Source organism: Notolepis coatsorum, assembly GCF_963971535.1.
Source record: "Notolepis coatsorum genome assembly, chromosome: 6".
In the NCBI taxonomy this organism is placed as follows: Eukaryota; Metazoa; Chordata; class Actinopteri; order Aulopiformes; family Paralepididae; genus Notolepis; species Notolepis coatsorum.
In genome coordinates this window covers 40,039,389-40,058,091 of record NC_140170.1, presented here as the reverse complement: position 1 = coordinate 40,058,091, position 18,703 = coordinate 40,039,389, and the positions used below count along the sequence as shown (strand labels likewise).

At 42.8% G+C, this 18,703-nt stretch overlaps 1 protein-coding gene across 2 annotated transcripts in view; it reads right to left on the bottom strand.

Annotated features, from left to right (window-relative positions):
- Positions 1–446: 446 nt before the first annotated feature.
- skic8 (SKI8 subunit of superkiller complex) overlaps positions 447–18,703 on the bottom strand; it is a 30,617-nt gene continuing 12,360 nt past the window's right edge. For both annotated transcript variants that reach the window (XM_084316749.1, XM_084316750.1), the window contains exons 5-11: positions 16,138–16,310; positions 14,167–14,315; positions 10,080–10,173; positions 9,823–9,916; positions 6,214–6,306; positions 5,835–5,913; positions 447–893 (exon numbers count right to left, since the gene is read on the bottom strand). In XM_084316749.1, the coding sequence (XP_084172875.1) occupies positions 804–893; positions 5,835–5,913; positions 6,214–6,306; positions 9,823–9,916; positions 10,080–10,173; positions 14,167–14,315; positions 16,138–16,310 (772 nt within the window). In that variant the 3' untranslated portion in view covers positions 447–803. The remainder of the gene's footprint in view (positions 894–5,834; positions 5,914–6,213; positions 6,307–9,822; positions 9,917–10,079; positions 10,174–14,166; positions 14,316–16,137; positions 16,311–18,703) is intronic.

Sequence of the window (18,703 nt, the reverse complement as noted above, 5' to 3'; positions counted from 1 at the left end):
GACATTAATCAACGTTAATCAAAGGCACTGAAAGTGTTAATAAGAATTTATTCTTCTTCCTGCTCCTTTTCGCTTATGGGTGTATTTGATTATAATAACTAAATGAATTATAGGAATTTGTAATGTACTGTAATACACTACCATGTGTGAAACAAAATAAGATGAATGAATGAATGAGCAAAACTGGCCTCACTCTGGCACATTCACACTATGTTTAACCCTTTCAGGCGTGGTTTTGTTGTTGTTGTAATTTCCGCCAAATAATCCTATCTTAGAATTCTACCACTCTATAGCTTCAATGACCAGTAGCCAGTATGAAATACTCGTTAGAATGGTTCTCATCACACCGATGTGATTAATGTTGATTTATCTACATTGTCCCTGTCAAAATCAACAAATTAAATGGAAAGAATATATATAATAATAATCAAATTAGAATCAAAGCAGAGATTCAGGTGGGTTTATTATTGTGAAAAACCATGTTATTGATAATGTAAAAAGAAATCTGTACAATTTATAATGTTGCAGACGTTAAAACCCAGAACATTGATAATGTGTTATCAATAAATATTGTAAGCGCAACCAAGAGCTATGCACACAAAATTCAGCAATAATAAGAAAGAAAGTACAAAAGGAACAGAAAATACAAAAACAACCCTTTTATTTGACCACAGTGTGTAGGCCAGCGCACAGTGTGTAGGCCCTCATCCCACTCCCACTCTTCCAATTTGAAACTTCATGGGTTTAATTTCCAAGCAGGGAATCCTGATCATGATCTTATTGGTCCGTCTGTCTGTCTGTCATCACATGGGGCAGTCGTAGATGTGGATGGCGCGGTCGTCTCCCGCTGAGATGATCTTTGAGCCTGTGTTGTTGTATTTTATACTCCACACCTGAGGCCAGAAAGGAGCAGGACAGATGTGAACTACTACTACTAATTAAAAAAAGTATAGTAATACTACTACTACTACTACTACTACTACTAATAATACTAATACTAATAATAATAATAAATAATAATAACAAGGATAGTAATAATAACAACAGTAATAGTAATAATAATAGTAAATGGGACTTATATAATGTAGTGGAAAATAATAAATACAAAATTATAATGTATTGCATCTGTACAGTGATTCATCGTAATTGTGACTGCTTGTCAGAGAGAATGTACACAGAGATGTTCAATGTCCTGGTTTATGTCAAAACCACCTGGTAGCTGTGTGTTCAGCTTAGCATGACCACCTGTTATCTGTGTGTTCAGCTTAACATGACCACCTGTTATCTGTGTGTTCAGCTTAGCAGTTAGCATGACCACCTGTTATCTGTGTTCAGCCTAGCATGACCACCTGTTATCTGTGTGTTCAGCTTAGCATGACCACTTGCCAAGAGAACACAACAACATGACCTTATCTCAACACTGAGATGCCAAATGCCCTGCTGGAAATCAAATAAAACCATGAGGGCATAGTCCACCATTAATGCACACAGCCAATGACGGGTAGCAAATATTGGATTGATAAGAGTTGTGTTCTCACAGCAGGTGTATTCAGAAAATCAGTGTATATAAGATGATGTGCGATTCATGTTATTCGGTTGTCTGCAGATTACCTCCGGTTTTGTTAACCCTTTCACTACCACACTACCAAAAGGTTAACCCTTTCACTGTGACAATACAGAAGGTTAACCCTTTCACTGCCACACGACAAATGGTTAACCCTTTCACAACTACACTACAGAAGGTTAACCGTCTGTAGTGCGGTAGTGAAAGGCTTAATAAATAAATAAAACTGTATTCCTCTGAAAGTCATTTGCCTTCGACTGCTTAAATTCTACTACAATAGTGCTTTTCTAGAACTCAAATTCACTTTACACTAAGGGGCAAACAACAGACAGACAACACAAACACACAAGGATGGGGGTCTAAGGAAACTGAGAGAGTCTTGAGTCTCTGATGTATTGATATAGAGAGGGAGAGTTACAGAGCCTGGGAGCTGCCCTGGAGAAGGCTATGAGTCCCCAAAACTCTGAAGGTTGGACTTGGGGAGAAGGGAGGCTGAGGTGGGTCTGAGAGGGTTGGTAGGGAGGGGGAGAAGGTCAGTGAGATATGGGGGGGGGGGACTTTGTAGTTGATCCGGTGGGAGACAGGAAACCAGTGGAGGTCTTTTAGGACTGAGGTGATGTGGTGATTTGGTGCGAGTTAGAAGTGGGGCGGATACATTCCAGACCAGTTGGGAGTAGGGATGTCCCGATCCGATCACGTGATCGGGATCGGCGTCGATCACATGCTTTTCAGAGGATCGGGGATCGGGAAAAAATAATAATAAAAATCTGCAGTCAAAAAAAGAAAGATTTTATTCAACAAACATGACCATGTCCACGTCTTAAACTCATACAGAGGCCTTAGTTTTGGTTTTAAATTACATATAATATATCATCATTAATGTATTTATTGTCACACAGAGCAGAATAATTGTCCACAACAAACACATTCCCCTTTAATTTACACCGTTGCAACAAACACATTCCCTTTAATTTAGACCGGCTACACGCTACACGCTCCACATCACAACAACAGTACAACACGTCGCTCCCGAAACACGGTTAATATCCACTGACTTGAGCAGCTAGACTTAATGTCAGAGGTTTGGAACTAAGCATTTTAAAATAGAAAGTCAAGCCAGTTGCAATGTTTGCAAGGAGGACAGGCTGGAGGCGAAGTTTTCAGACTAACTTTTCACCTGGAGGATAACGTGACTGAGGATTATCGTCGGCGTTTCAGACCAGAATGGACCATTACGTAAGTCGAACACTGAATGTATACTAATGTGCAAACATATATTGAAACTTTTAATATTTCTCATATGAAGCAGAAGCACATTTCTCAGGGTGAATGTAATAACAAAAGCCTCCGCGCTCGCGCCCCGGACTATAGGCAACAGGTGGGCTTGTCTCGCTCTGCCAGTTTCAGACAAAAATGCGTCAAAATTGATTACTAATGTGAAAGATCGGATCGGAAACGATCGGATCGATAGATATTTAAAATCACATGATCGGGATCGGATCGGAAGCATAAAAAGGCGATTGGGACATCCCTAGTTGGGAGTCTATTGATGGATCAGCACTGATGCCGTAGAGTGAGTTGCAGTAGTCAAGACGGGAGGAGATGAGGACGAGAACTGACCGATCTAGATCATCTTCTACAATGATCTAGTATGACCCGTATGTATACCACTATATCTGTACACCTCTACATGTGTATTTATACCACTATATCTGTACTCCTCTACATGTGTATTTATACCACTATATCTGTACTCCTCTACATGTGTATGTATACCACTATATCTGTACTCCTCTACATGTGTATGTATACCACTATATCTGTACTCCTCTACATGTGTACATGTATACCACTATATCTGTACTCCTCTACATGTGTATTTATACCACTATATCTGTACTCCTCTACATGTGTATTTATACCACTATATCTGTACTCCTCTACATGTGTATTTATACCACTATATCTGTACTCCTCTACATGTGTATTTATACCACTATATCTGTACTCTTCTACATGTGTATTTATACCACTATATCTGTACTCCTCTACATGTGTATTTATACCACTATATCTGTACTCCTCTACATGTGTATGTATACCACTATATCTGTACTCCTCTACATGTGTATTTATACCACTATATCTGTACTCCTCTACATGTGTATGTATACCACTATATCTGTACTCCTCTACATGTGTATTTATACCACTATATCTGTACTCCTCTACATACAGTATATTTTACAGTGGTGGATGAGTGTATTCTACAGTGGTGGATGAGTGTATTCTACAGTGGTGGATGAGTGTTGGTGCCTAAAGAAAGCTGGATTGGTGGATCACTATGTCAATCATGATCATTATAAAATGGTAAATTGTATGATCAAGGCTGCTGACTCTGAGTCAGTATATACTGTACATATAATGGCTGTATTTTCATTCATTCATTTAGTTCTTTATTTTCAGTCTTATCTTGTAACTTCACCAAGAAAACCCAAACACACACAGACACACAAACGCAGTGTTGTACCGAATAGTTCGAAGCCTGGGTTTTTTATTCACAGTTGCAGATAAAGATTAGGCTACACTAATATTATAGTATTATACTATTATAGTATATGACTCGTCATAAAGATTTCAATAAAACATTTATCATAAATTATGTAGCCTATCTGCATCCGCTTTGCACTCGGCGCTCCATCAAGACGTCACCATCACTTTCGTACCAACTGTGCCCTTATTCGATTATTTATGTTGACCGCCCGGGCTCCGGTTCAAGCTCCAGCTCTGTTCTGAACCCTCTGAACCTTGGTGCTCTCTGGCGAACCAGCCTGCGTTTACACCCATTTAAGCAGAACCAACATTCCACCGTCTCCGTCATCAACGAGGGCGTTACTCAGGCGGAGGTAAAAATAATGCGTGGAGAAAGGCTTAGCGAGCCTCAACGCGCGAGCGCACACACAAAAGCACACGGTATACATTTGAAATGAATTATTCCAGCAAAGTAGGCTTCTATTATTCTAATGACTTGTTTTAATGGGTATCATAGTAGTAAGTCCTACTGTAGAACATGACATATTAGCATGACATCTGATTTATTAATGCCAATACTGGACGACAACCGCAATTGGCACTTGAAAAGTGTAAATGATGGATTAGTCAGTAGCAATTCATGACGGCCCGTTTAGCTCAACTGGTTAGTACGCTGGCTGTGGAGCATATGGTCCAGATTTGAAGTTGTTCGAATAATAGAAGCCTACTTTGCTGTAACGATTCATTTCAAACGTATACAGCGTGTGTGTGCGTGTATTCTTTTGTGTGTGCGCTCGCGCGCTCACTCGCTACTTTCCCCCGTTTACTCGTCTTCACAGCCTAGAATATGGCACGCCCACTGATGATGTCACGGTTCGCGAGGAAAAACCAACAATTTTTCGGTGCCAGCTGAGCACTGATTTGTCACGTTCTGAACCAATTAATCCCGGTCTGAACGCGCCGGCCTGTGCGAGATTACGTTCGGGAACCGGCTCCAGCACGGAGCCTGGCCGGTGTAAAAGGGATAAGAGTGACGTCCACCATGGGCTCTGGTGACACTAGATGTTAGCATGTCTGCATCGTGTCAGCGGCCCGTTCACAAGCAATCCTGAACCCATTGAGAGCATTTCTGAGCTTCTAGAAGGTCACACACTAAATCATATGTAAACTAGGTCAAACTAAAAATCGTTCTGGTCACAGATGCTCTTTACCGACACAAATGCACTGAAAAATAACAATAGTCTTAAAAAAGCAAAGCTTGACTGCTAATTAGCTGAAGCCGATTTCCCAATTAGGGGAACAAAGTCTTGGAGGGATGATTTAATAGCCTGTAAGTCATCCTCCTAGTGAGACTCTCTGGCTTCTGCAGCACAGTCTCTTTCATGATGACGAGAAGAAAAACAGAAAACGTGTCAGACCTCTGATCTCCTCTCTCTGAGGACTCAACCTATTATTCAATCGGCAGCTTTGTTGAAAAGGGGATGGGGCTCGGGGAAGGCGTCCGTGTGCAGACAGCTAATGATGGCAGTCTGTATGAGGATTAGTAAGCTCCAGGGTGATGATATTGATTTTCTCACCTAGAAAAACCCTTCACACATCAGGCTGCTAGGATAATTCCTCGCTCTCCTCACAAGACTTCCAAAACGTTCTCATGCCAGGGAAACCTGAACAGATGCACACTTGTAGGGACGCAGTGCACTGGGAGGATGGGAGGTTGTGTACTGGCCGTCTTTCTCACCTGGTCTTGGTGGTCGAAGAATGTGTTAATACAGGCCCTGGTGCTGGCGTCCCAAACCTTTACACTCTTATCAGATGAGCTGAGAGGGAGGAAAGGACACTTTTCTGCATTAAAATATAACATTAAAATTGAATGAAATCAGCCTATGATACTTCTCTGCATTAAAATAGAATATTAAAATAGAATGAAATCAGCCTATAATGATACTTTTCCCAGTAAATTTAGCTCGTTAGCCAGAAGCTGCTCATATTTTCTTATCGCATCTATGCTTTATATGACATCTATTGAGAACCACTGCCAGTGGGTATAAAGCATGTCTGAACAATCACACTGAAGTCCTTGGGAAAAGTATTTACATTCCATTTCTTCCATGTTTTACCTGGAGACAAAGTGGGTGTTGTCGGGGGAGAAGGCCACGTTGAGGACCCATGACGCGTGGCCGCTCAGGGTGCCGGCCAGGTTGGCATGTTGCCTGCAGGACGACAACAAGGAGTTCAGCGGAGCCAACAACACCTCCCTCATCCCTCAACAGCAGAGTCAAGGTTGACGGTGCTATAACTTTCAGACAGAGCACATTCAGCCAAAAGGCTCATTCTCAATCGCAGGACTGGAATAAACTGCCAGGAAAACATTAAAAAAGTGCACCACGTACAGATCCTTTTCTAATCACTTGAAGTCATGGCTGATCAGTAATCAACTATGCAGTATAGTATAGCATCAGGTATATAGATTTTGTGCTATACCTTGACACTATACTCTTATTTTTATCTATGATCTATGAACCAATGTATGTCTCCATCTCCATAGTATATTCATTTCCAGTGTTACTATAACTTCCCTTTATTCTATGGACCAATGTATTGTGGCAGCCGGCAGAGAAGCAGGAGAGGAGAGAGAACAGAAATGTGCGTTTCCCACTGTGTGTGTCTATGCCCATCTTAGAGTTCCGGTGACAAAAACAGCTTGTACAGCAATCAGGCCGATGCCCATTTGGAGTTCCGCCACAATCGGCCAGAGTAACGACACCTGTGTCTAATTCACGGAGCGCGGCTGCGGGTCGTTAAAACACTGATTGGAGAGGAAGAAAAAGGGTGAACAGACTGGATTGGAGAACCTTGATCAGCAAATCCATGGTGGACGTGAGTAAAGAGAACATTAACACGCCGTGTATGATCTGTTTTGGTGCTACTTAGGGATGGGCATTTTTAAGAAAAATCCAGATAGATTGATCGCATGCTATACTCTAGTGATTGTGTATTACTCGTAAAGAAAAACAAATAATAATAATAATAATTGAATATAATTGTTTTTAAACGTAATTTTGTTCATTCACGTATATGTTTAAGGAAACCAACAAACAGTTATAATCTTACACATACATGTGAAACATATGTTAAAAAAAAATAATTTTAAATTTTTTTATAAAGATTATTAATAATTTAAGAGATTTTTCTCATAGCTGCGAGTAATCGATTACTCACGCCCATCCCTCACTGCTACTGCCCTTGCTGAGAACCCCCTCCGTGTATGGCCCCTGCCTGACTACCCTCCGCCACGCCCTTCCTTGGACTGTCCGAGAACCCATCTCTGTGTACCGAACCTCACTACTAGACCTCGACCATATACTGGACTGTGGACGGGAGATTGCTGTGTGCATTAACCCCTTCCTTCCCACAAACGGCAATAAAACATTTGATTTTAATGTGCCTTGTCCCTGTCAAATAAACTAAATGTTAATCTAATTTCAACTCAGTAAAATTACATTTGTGACAACGTGACTTAAACCTTCATTATCAGCTACTGCTTACTGGTAGGGCGGTCCGCTCTTAACTCATTGACCGTCATGCTGTTTTCCCATCTCTACTCAATGGCGCCAGCGTTATTGACCATTTTAGCAATGTTTGCGGACCCATCGTGTGTTCTGTATTATAGCTATGGAGACAATAGTATGGCTCATTTGACAGGCATTGTTCATAGTCCAACACTGACTAACCAGTTCATTTCTACATACTTTAGTTTGTACGCTATTCCATGCTAAACATCGCCCCTTTCCAAAATAATCCAGTCTTTTTTCCTAGATCTTGAGATATGCCGCGTTATATGCATTATGCCCAAATCGTTCGGGTTGCTCGTAGGGCTGGGCGATATATCGAGTATACTCGATGTATCGTGGCTTGTTTTACATGAGATGTAGTAAATTACTATATCGTGAACATCGAGTATATGTTGTCACGTCAGTTAGCGGCCGCGGCTGAGATGAGACTTGCTTTAGCGCAGCGCTTTCCTTATCAACTTCATCATCATCAACTTATAAAATCATTAAGTCTGTTATAAGCCATTATCCCTTTGTGTGTGATTATTGTCTCACAGTAGTGTGTGTATATATATATATATATATATATATATATATAGTGTGTGTTTTTAGCTAAAGTGGATAGAAAACACAGTACTGTGCAAAAGTCTTAGGCACCCAAGAGTTTCTATTAAGCCGTTACCGGGCTAAGTTAACGGCGGACTCTTATCGCGCGATAAAAAAAGTACCGCTGTTAAATCTATTCTTGGGTCTGGGAGCCAATTACATTAGCTGATGTACCGTAAATCCTCTAATAGTGGAGGGTATTCAAACGTTTCCCTCTCGTTGGCGTTAGCATTAGCTAACGTTGTTGTCATAGCTAGATATGTGGTGTCGGCTGGATGACGTTGGCTTCGTTTGCAAACCAACGTTAGTTAACGTTCGTTATCTATATGGCGTTGGCAGGCAGGGCTGGCGTTGTCCAGTTGACATTACAGATCATGATGCTATGATAAAGCTATTGCCTGCATGTTATGGCTCTGGTAGAGTCGAGAAGGTACCACACGCAAAATGGTCCGTGCGGGCCCCGTAACCTAGTATAGACAGTTCCAACTTCAGTGTGTGAATTACATTAATCCACCACAGTTTCACAATTACTCAACTGCACTCAACATTTAAATACCAATGTTAGTCCAAATAAATGTAGACAGACAATGTACATATAAAAAAATAGAATGGATTACGTCCATGAGTGTCATTTTTAGAAATTAAGGCCTGCCTCTTATATAAGCCTCTCTCTAATAAAGGCCTGGTGCTCTTTGCAGCTGAGGTAAAAATTCAAAATGTAGGCAATACTGCCACCTGGCGGGATTCGATCGTCATTACAATTCCAATGTAGGCAGCTGTGCCAGGGAGACACAGGCAGCTCTGAGCGAGTGTTTAGAACGGGGATCAAAGGAAAGAGATCAAAGGATAAAAAAACGAGTATACTCTGTTTTGGCGCTCAAGCGTTGGCGACGAAACGTGAGTATACTCGTTTTTGGCGACCAATGAGTTAGGCAAATGTTATACTCGAACGTCAAAGTGGTGCAGATGTCTCGCAGAGACTAGCCCCGAAAGCCATGGCGAGACCTATATGCAGCTGGACATTTTTTTGGGCAATGTACCGGTAAATGGGCAATGCTCCCAACAGTAGGCATCAAAGTGAGAACAGAACCATTTCTCTTCAAATGAGTCTTCCTTTCCTGCTTCATCTCCACCCCGACTTTGTCACATGAAAATATATTTTTGCGTCCCCACCTTAATTTTTTAGCCATAATTTAAGGGAATGCTGAAAACATCTCCTCAAAAGGTGAATACCATCCGTTTTAATAACTAATGTGTTCTTCCTGAAGCCACAGGACACTTCGTGCATCTCTCTCCTAAAGCTAGAAACCACAGAACCATCAAATGTGTGATGTCACCTGGATGTAAAATCTTCAGCTCTTACACCTAAATGAGGTCTAAATTCTGCTTCAGACCTCATGGCAATAATAGAATATATAACTAATTTGAGTGAGAAAACGCAACATAACATTCTATTCCACAAAGACCCCAGATTTTGCAACCATGAATGGGTTGAATTGAAAGTCGTTGCTCTACGGAGTAAAGGTCGTCGCCAGGCCTAGTCGTGAGCAAGTCCTCAGGTTAACTCACACGTCATAGATCTTGATGTAGCCGTCGTCCGAGGCCGTGACCAGGAGCTGGGAGTCGGGGGAGAAGGTGAGCGATCTGATGGGCATGGCGTGACCTGACAAGAGACGAGACAGTCACTCAACCTTCATACACAACCCCCCCCCCCACATACTCACACAACTCACAGATCGATAAATAGATAGATTAGAGATTGATATTGATATAGATTTAAATATGTCAGACTTTTAACAGATTTGTCCGGAAACCCTGATACATACCTTCCAACGTATGAAGTAGCTTGCCAGTAGCGATGTCAAAGATATTAATGATTCCATCAATGGCTCCACTGGCTAAATACTTTCCATCTGGGCTCTGAGAATCAAAACGGAACGAGATAAACAAAAATATACTTCAGTAAATGCAGAAAGGTATTTGATAACCTAGCTAAGAGAAAAAAGTCCATCAACCTCGTAATCAAACTACAGTTTGAGTTCCTGAGAGAAAGTACCAGTGATATTCCACAGCCGAAGCTTGTGTAGGTTGCCAAGGTTCCCGACACTCAGGTTAGTGATTAGTGATGCACTTCTCAACAAGAAGACGCGGCAGGGAACCTACTGTTCATGTTGTCTATATATATGTAAAGCGGTCATCAATGGGGCTTGTGATTGCCATGATTAATTCAGCCAAAGCCACTTACGCGGAAATGTCTCATTACTCAATGTATTTAATCATCTAGCGGGTTCTGAAGTGGAGGCGTCCCTGGGGGTCATTTATAAACATGAGGCTCACTATTAGCCTTTAAAAGAGTAATGACTTGTTTTCAGAAGACTGGCCGGCTGAATCGTTACTTACAAATTACCCAGGCTCGCTTGTACCCCGAGCATGTCTGTCTCGCTGTTTTTATATTTATGTATGCAAATAATAAAGAGACAAAACAGTAGGGTAGTGAAAATGGACGTTTATACCTCATTATCATTGCTAGGTTTTGGTTACAGCACAACATTTTTTATTTAAGATTATATACAATAGAGCGGCTAGGTGGCGCAGTGGGCAAGGCGCTCGCCACCAACGCAGGAGATGCTGGGTTCGAGCCCAGCTCTCGGCGTTGCTACCAGCTTGGCTGGTCGTTCATACTAATACAATTGGCAGTATTAGGGGGTGGGAAGCTGGTGGGTGGGGATCGGACGTTGTGGACAGCGACTCCTACAGGTCGGTTGGTGCGCCTGCGCAGTAGAATCAGGAAGCGACGAGGGCGGCGTGTCCCTCCGACGCAGACCCTCGCCGCTGAGAGATTGCGCTGTGCAGGTGAAAAGATGCGACGGCTGCCTCCTCGAGTACCGGAGGGGACACGTGATGCAAGGCTTCGTCCACATTGCAGCCGGCTTGTGGGCCTATCAACGTTCGAGACAGAGGAGGGTAGAATTGGACAATACGAAATTGGGGACAGGAGAAAAAATTTTAACAAAAAATGGGGAGAAAAAAGTAGAAAAAAAAAGATTATATACAATATTTACACAATGGATAAGAGGGAGGTGTGAATTATAAAGGGGCATCTTGGGTTAGAATATATCACTCATTATATAAATGCTATAGCTCAAATAAAGCATTGGAAACAGCTGGAAAGAATGGGGGAGGAGTTTAAGGAGATGTTTAAAGAAAATGAAGTTCCCTCACTCAAGCCTGCACACTTTTAACACATTGGTTGCCAACAACAAGATTTCTCGTTATTTCTCGCCATGCGTTGGTTGCCAATAACGAGATTTCTCGTTATTTCTTTTATTAGCGATATCCATTAATTTTTCATCCGTCCAGCCTGCGTCTATGCTTTTACCAATGCGTTCGTGTTTCTGGGTTCCCGTTTTGCGCTCTGATTGGCCAGGTCATGTGACATGTGCGCCAATCGTGGGACGGCAAGTTCTGCGCCTATTTCCGGGTCGAACAGCCTGCAAACTACCTAACGCCTAGTTTATCACTGGTTAAGCTTAGGCGACTCTTTCGCAGTTGGTTAAGGTTAGAGTTTGGAATCAGGGCAGGCGTTCAATCGCCATGCTCTAAGACAAACGCTAACCTTAACCAACTTCGAAAGAGCGCCTAAGCTTAACCAATGTAGAAACTTGCGGTCCCACGATTGGGCGTACATGTCACATGACCTGGCCAATCAGACGCGGAAACACGAACGCGTTGGTAAAAGCAATCGGGCGTCCAGCCCAGCGTTTCCGTTAGCCGGTAATTACCGGTATTTGACTGGCAAAATCTGTTGAAGTCCGACATATTTAATCTCTCCGGTCATAGTGTCCGGTGAAAATAGTTCCCTCTGGGCACAGTTTGATTATTTGAATTGTATTTGGATGGGCTGGAGTTGGGTGGCCTATGCGATGAACGAAACAATCATTGCGTTTGTTGTCGTTGCTTCGCTCAGCGAGAGCTTGCTGCTGGATTTGCGGAAGGCATGCAGCTGCAGACCCACAGAACCCACCAGCTTTGCTGGCACAGTGCGGTCCCCAGACCTGGAAAGCTGCTCTGCGGGTCTGCAGCTGGATGCTTCTTGCAAACTAACTGCGGCCGGCTCGCGCTGATAACATTGTTGGACCGGCTGCTTGGTGGAGCAACGATGAAACGAATGTAATGAATCGTTCGTCGCATGGGCTATTTAATTTTGGCCTGTTTTGGTACGGTTCGGGTGGTCAAGTTGTGCTTGGAGGGAGTTGTTTTCACCGGACATTATGACCAGCACCAAGTCGTTGGGAGGTGGAGATATACTAACATCACGCAAACCCACGATAATGTTGCCGAACTTGCCGTCTCTCTCTGCAACATTTCTCAGTTCTTCGCTTGATATAATTAATACAAATGTCCAATATAACGGAATTCGTTAGCTCATAAAAATGTGATTATAACAGACTGCTGTTTAGTGTCGGACCGACTGCCCACATACGCAGTCTATTTTATTTCAAGTCAGCAGCAGCACGGAGTATCGAGGGACTTATTTTATTTGGAATATATTAATGACTGTATACGCAAAAGTAGCCTATAGTTTTAAGTAATAATATTATAAATCTACATGCCTTGAGGATGACATTCTTTATTCAATTGTTTTAAAGCTCAATAAACTATGACCGGAATTAATCTCATTTGTCCGGTAGATTGAAATCTTGCAGGTCACGGAGACCGGCAACAATTTTTTCTAACGGAAACCCTGGTCCAGCCTGACGTTATCATTGGGAATGGCTCTGAGCTCGAAAAGGGCAAATACCGCCCCCTATCGTCTCCCGGATGGTAATGCACATCATTGGATTGAGTGAAAAGGTGCATCAGAGAAAAACTCCGGTCCAGGTTTCCCCATCTCTGGCAAGCAGTGTCTGTTACCAGATTCACTGTGGAGGCTCGGAACAGCTTTCGATTATGCGTTTCGGACTATAACGTTGGATCAATAAACGCGATCAATATTTGGAATGGCGATCAGGAATTGGATTCATCTTCTTGCAGAACATCTGATCTGGTCTGATGTAAGGAATCTGTTACCAGTTTTGGGTTAATCAGAGTTCTTTTTCACAGCGTTCACAACGTGTGTGTGGCGTTAGGCGCTGAGCGCGACACGAATAAATAATTTTCCAGCCCGCTTTTATATCGTGCATAAGAACACAAATACTCTCGATAATCTAGCGTTTATTTGAAAACGATTCATAAATCAGCCGGAAAATGACAACGTGTTTTGTGTATTCCAGTAAATGGCTATTATCGCGGAATCTTTTTTTCTTTCTAGAAATCTCAAACTATACTCGTATTAAAAAAACGGAAATGTACTGATAAAAACAATCCGTTTCGTACATGTTGACTGCAAGCAAGTCATTGATAAGCGACGGGTGTATTAGACACATAGCCATAATTTAAGATATAGTTTAATCGCTCGCAAATGTGCTCGTCCTCCCATTGATTAACGTGCTGGCATCCAAGCGATAAATCGCCATATCCGGCTAGCACACAATGTGTTAATGTATCATTTCTGGTTATGACTAGATGCCAGCACCTAGGGGTGGGAATCACCAGAGGCCCCTGCGATACAATATTATCATGATACTAGAGTCACGATATGATAATATCACGATATTGCGATACATCACGATTTATTACTCTTCATCAACTGCAAATGATGTCCCCAACGGAAAACTTTGTTTGCTTTTATAAAACTTCTGTTTTATCCAACTTTTCATTCTGTTCACCTCACTCCAATAATTTGTATTGCAGCAAAATTGGATTGTCAACCAAAAGGTTTTGCTGTCAGTGTATTGTTATAATATCACAACACTATATGCTGTAACGATTTCCCCCCCACCCCTACTAACAAAAGGTGTGAGGTTTGCTTACGTAAGCGATGCTCAGAATGAATTTCCCTCGTGTGTCCAGCGAGTACTCCTTCTTGCCACTTTCCACTCCAAAGATGTTGACCTTTCCCAGGTGGCTTCCTGTGGCGATGTACTTGGAGTCTGGGGAGAAGGCTACCGTCCAGGCATCAACTACAATGACAGCAGAAGACGTCTTGTTATCGTGCCACTTACAATTACAATAATGTAATCCTTGTAATGAAGAAATGCACAGTACAGGTCTATTTTAGGTGCTGAGGTGAGTGACGTTTTCAGATCTCAGTATGTAAAGATTGCAAGTTGGAGTCATGTGTAAATTAATTGGTAAAGACAGGACAGGCCGTCTGGGTCAGGTTAGAGTTAAGACAGGAGGACAGGCTGTCTACGTCTGGGTCAGGTTAGAGTTAAGACAGGAGGACAGGCCGTCTGGGTCAGGTTAGAGTTAAGACAGGAGGACAGGCTGTCTACGTCTGGGTCAGGTTAGAGTTAAGACAGGAGGACAGGCCGTCTGGGTCAGGTTAGAGTTAAGACAGGAGGACAGGCTGTCTACGTCTGGGTCAGGTTAGAGTTAAGACAGGAGGACAGGCTGTCTACGTCTGGGTCAGGTTAGAGTTAAGACAGGAGGACAGGCTGTCTACGTCTGGGTCAGGTTAGAGTTAAGACAGGAGGACAGGCTGTCTACGTCTGGGTCAGGTTAGCCTGTCAATTGCCGTCTCACTCGGGCGACAAAATCCGTTGAGCGGTTCTCGAGTTACATGCCGATATGTAAGGCGTGCGCCAAAGTACACGGCAGACTTTTCTTTTTTTCCAATACCATCCGCGACACCCGAGGCTCTAGCTCCGTCAATCATTTGGCGATCTTGAATATTATTGGACAGGGTTGTAACCAATGAGTGTGGCTTTCCAATGATACCCCACGGGGGTTTAAGTGAATCAGTGATATAGGTGAAAAGTCACCTATCGTGAAAGTGAAAACAGGAAGAGAAAAGAACACGGAATGCATTGGAGTCTATGAGAGAACTGAAACCTGCAGAGATTTTTTTTCTTTTTTTTACCAAAAATCGCTCTAATCACTCATTTCTGAAGGGATTTTTATGAAATTTGTACATGTACTCTACAAGACTTCAGGCTATGGATCCAGTTTTTTTTTTTAGCCATACCAATTTTTGGGGAAATATACTTTGGGATATTGCAACTACTACAGAAAAACATGAGTACACAAGTTCAACTCAAGTTCAGACCTATGTTACACAATTTCATTAGCACTAAAAGTGAATTTACTTTATTATATCAGAAACATCAGAATGTTATCTTTCAAAAGAGACCAGGCTCGGGGCGGCCAGGTAGCGCAGCGGACTAAGCGTCTATCTACCACCACAGAGCCAGTGGGATCGAATCCGGCTATGGTGCCTCCGGCTTGGCCGACCATCCACACTAACACAATTGGCAGTGTTAGTGGGTGGGAAGCCGGCGTGGGTGGGTCCTGGTCGTTGTAAACAGAGACTCCTACAGTTCGGTCGGGGCGCCTGCACAGCAAGGGAAGGATCTGGGAGAGGTAGTGTGACCTTCCACACGTTAAGGCCCTCCCATAGTCGAGCGGACCATACATGGAGCAGACTCCCGCGGGCTCAAAGCGGACTCAAAAGGGAGTCAAAGCAGACCCAGAGCAGAGTGCAAGTGCGAAGCTCCTATTTTCTGACGCGCGGACGTCCGCGGCGCCCACTTGGTGTCACACAAACTGGCGCGAGGTGTAAACTGGCGCGAGACATGTAGGAAATTGGTCCGTGGAGGTACGCTAGACTATGAAAGCTCAAAGAGTCCAGTAGACCTCCGCTGAGTCCAGTCCGCGTACAGTCCGCTCGACTATGGGAGCCAATTTACACTCTCCTAGGGAGAGTGCGCGCTGCCAGGTGAAGGTGAATTCAATCATGTAACTATTGGATGGGTGAAGACGGCCCATACGGTCCGTTCTTACTTGGGCCTGCGTCCATGGACTTGATCTGTTTGCCAGACTCCAGATCCCAGAGACGGATGTGAGCGTCCAGCGAGCTCGAGGCGGCGATGGCTCCGTTGTGACTGATGTCCACCGACACCACGCCCATCTGGTGGCCTTCCAGCGTCCACTGGAGCTCCAGCTTCTCATCCGACCTGGAAGGAAAGGACAGTAGAGAGATCACAGGGTGACCCTGGACACAGACCGATATCCTGGTTCGGGACTTAAGGCTCTCAGACATAGTCTGGAGGTACAGGGTGCATACACCATGTGGACGGACAGTCCGCAGTCTTTCGCCTTTCATAGTACAGGCTAGGGCTGCACGATTAATCATAAAAAAAAAAACACAATCTCGATTCATAGACGTATGCAATCTCATTTCTAAATGACGACGATTCTGATGTATTCGCATTTGCGTCAAAATGGAGATCAGTTGCATTAAAACACTCGCTCCCATTCCCCTATGCAAAACATGCTATTAATTCAACATTCAATATATTTTCTTACTTTTGTGTTGCCTTGTCGCCAGATTCCTGTTTTTGGGTTCCAGATGAGAGGTAGGAGCTGGATAACACAACGGTTCCATAGCCTGAAGTTTTATAGTCATACAGTCCAAAGTTTATAAAAATCCCACGTAAAATGAGTTTTGTAGATGTTTTGTAATGTGTGTACCGGTAAAAACAGCGTGATTATCCAAAATGGCCGTCCACTTCATAACATTCTGACGCTAGTCGGGACAAAGGTCAGAACCGAAAGTGGTCATTTGACGGAGCGCTTGTCAAATGACGCGTGCTTGTCAGATGACGCCCTGAGCTGACTGACAAGAGCAAAGTGCCACGATGCACGCGCGCCCCGCTCACTGGTGTAAGAGAGGAAAAGAGACTAGAGTTATTTTGTACTTTTAAGTTTAAGTCAAGCACTTTCATATGTTATATTTAAGTCAAGCACTTTGATATGTTATGTTGTCTGTTTAAGAGAGTGCAATAAATGTTTTTATTGAAAAAATAATCGTGTGAGAGAATCGTGATCTCAATTCTTAGGGAGAAAAAGCATTCACATTTTTGCAAGAATCGTGTAGCCCTAGTCCAGGCATACCAGCTCTTTGATCCACCAATCTCCTTTGATCAGCACGCATTCCGAGACGTATTTTGCATAGCACCAGCACTAGGGCTGTCTTAAATACTTCGAAGCTTCGTTCGATGGCACAAGCTTCGAACTAATTATTATTATTTTTATTATTTATTTTTTTGCCTCAAATCTTGCGCCTCCATTCCAATGAAACGAAAGTAAGCGGTGCCTTCCTGCCTCCATTCCAATGAAATGAAAGTAAGCGGCGCCTCGACTCCACCTCTCTACAACAAGCACGTGGAGATTATCTGTGTTGAAAACAACAAGTACATGTGCAGCAGACATGTCGATGAAGAAGTGAAGCAATGCCGTTTGTTATTTAAGACTATGTCGGACAGATGTGTTCATTGTGCTGCTTTTTTAAAGTGTCCCGACCCATATAAAAATATGTCTTAATAAAACGTGCTTAATTAAGTCGAATTCTGCCTTTGTCTCTATCAACTACATATAAATATTTATATAATTGTTTGCTTGATAGACAAAGGTTGCAACATAATTATGTAATGTCATGTCATTGGCTGTGAGAGCAGCCCCACTGCACCCAGGCAGGGCAGCCGAGTGAAACCTTCAGTCACGAAAGGGGCTACTTAATTAATTAATCCAATCCACTTTATTTATAGAGTACATTTAAAAACAACAAAGTTTACCAAAGTGCTGTACAAGTCCCACAACATGTAAAATTTCGAAGCTTCGAATTTAAATCAAAGCTTTGATTGCCAAAAAAAGCTTCGAAGGTCAGCCCTAACCAACACACTAGTGCAGGGGTTCCAAAAGTCTGGGTCCCGACCCACAGGAGGGTCGCGAGCCGCCGCGGGGGGGTCGCCAGATGATTTCCAAAAAAAAATTTAAAATATATTTTTTTTGTAGTCAGGCCACTGAACTTAGAAGCAGGCCAGGACAGTGTTTCTAGTTGCAGCAGCGCAATAGTTAGATAACCTAGGTGGGGAACAACCAGGAGATCACTGCAACTCACACAAGTTGGAGAACTATCTCTCTCTCTCTTACTCTCACACACACACACAAAAGGAGCCGCATGTGATTGGTGGAGGCGGGACCCTTACAAAAAACTGTTGTTGCTAATCATTGACACATGCTAGCCTGTAATAACCCCCCCCCCAGAAAAATCTACTTTGCATTTGATATATTGCAAATATATGCCATCACACACACTGGCATTTAAAGGATTAGAATTATTAAATTAATATGTGGTGTTATGATCAGGGCTGAAGTTGAATAAAAGATTGTATTATTTTCAATCTGACATTACAAAAAATCAGAATCCATCAATCAGTGTTGTTGCTAATGGTATGCTAGCCTGTTTTTTAACAATAATTTGTGATGCCATCACAAACACTCGCATTTAAAGGGTACAAATAAAAAAATGCCTGCACCAGAATACAGGAAATTAAGTCTTTGTAAC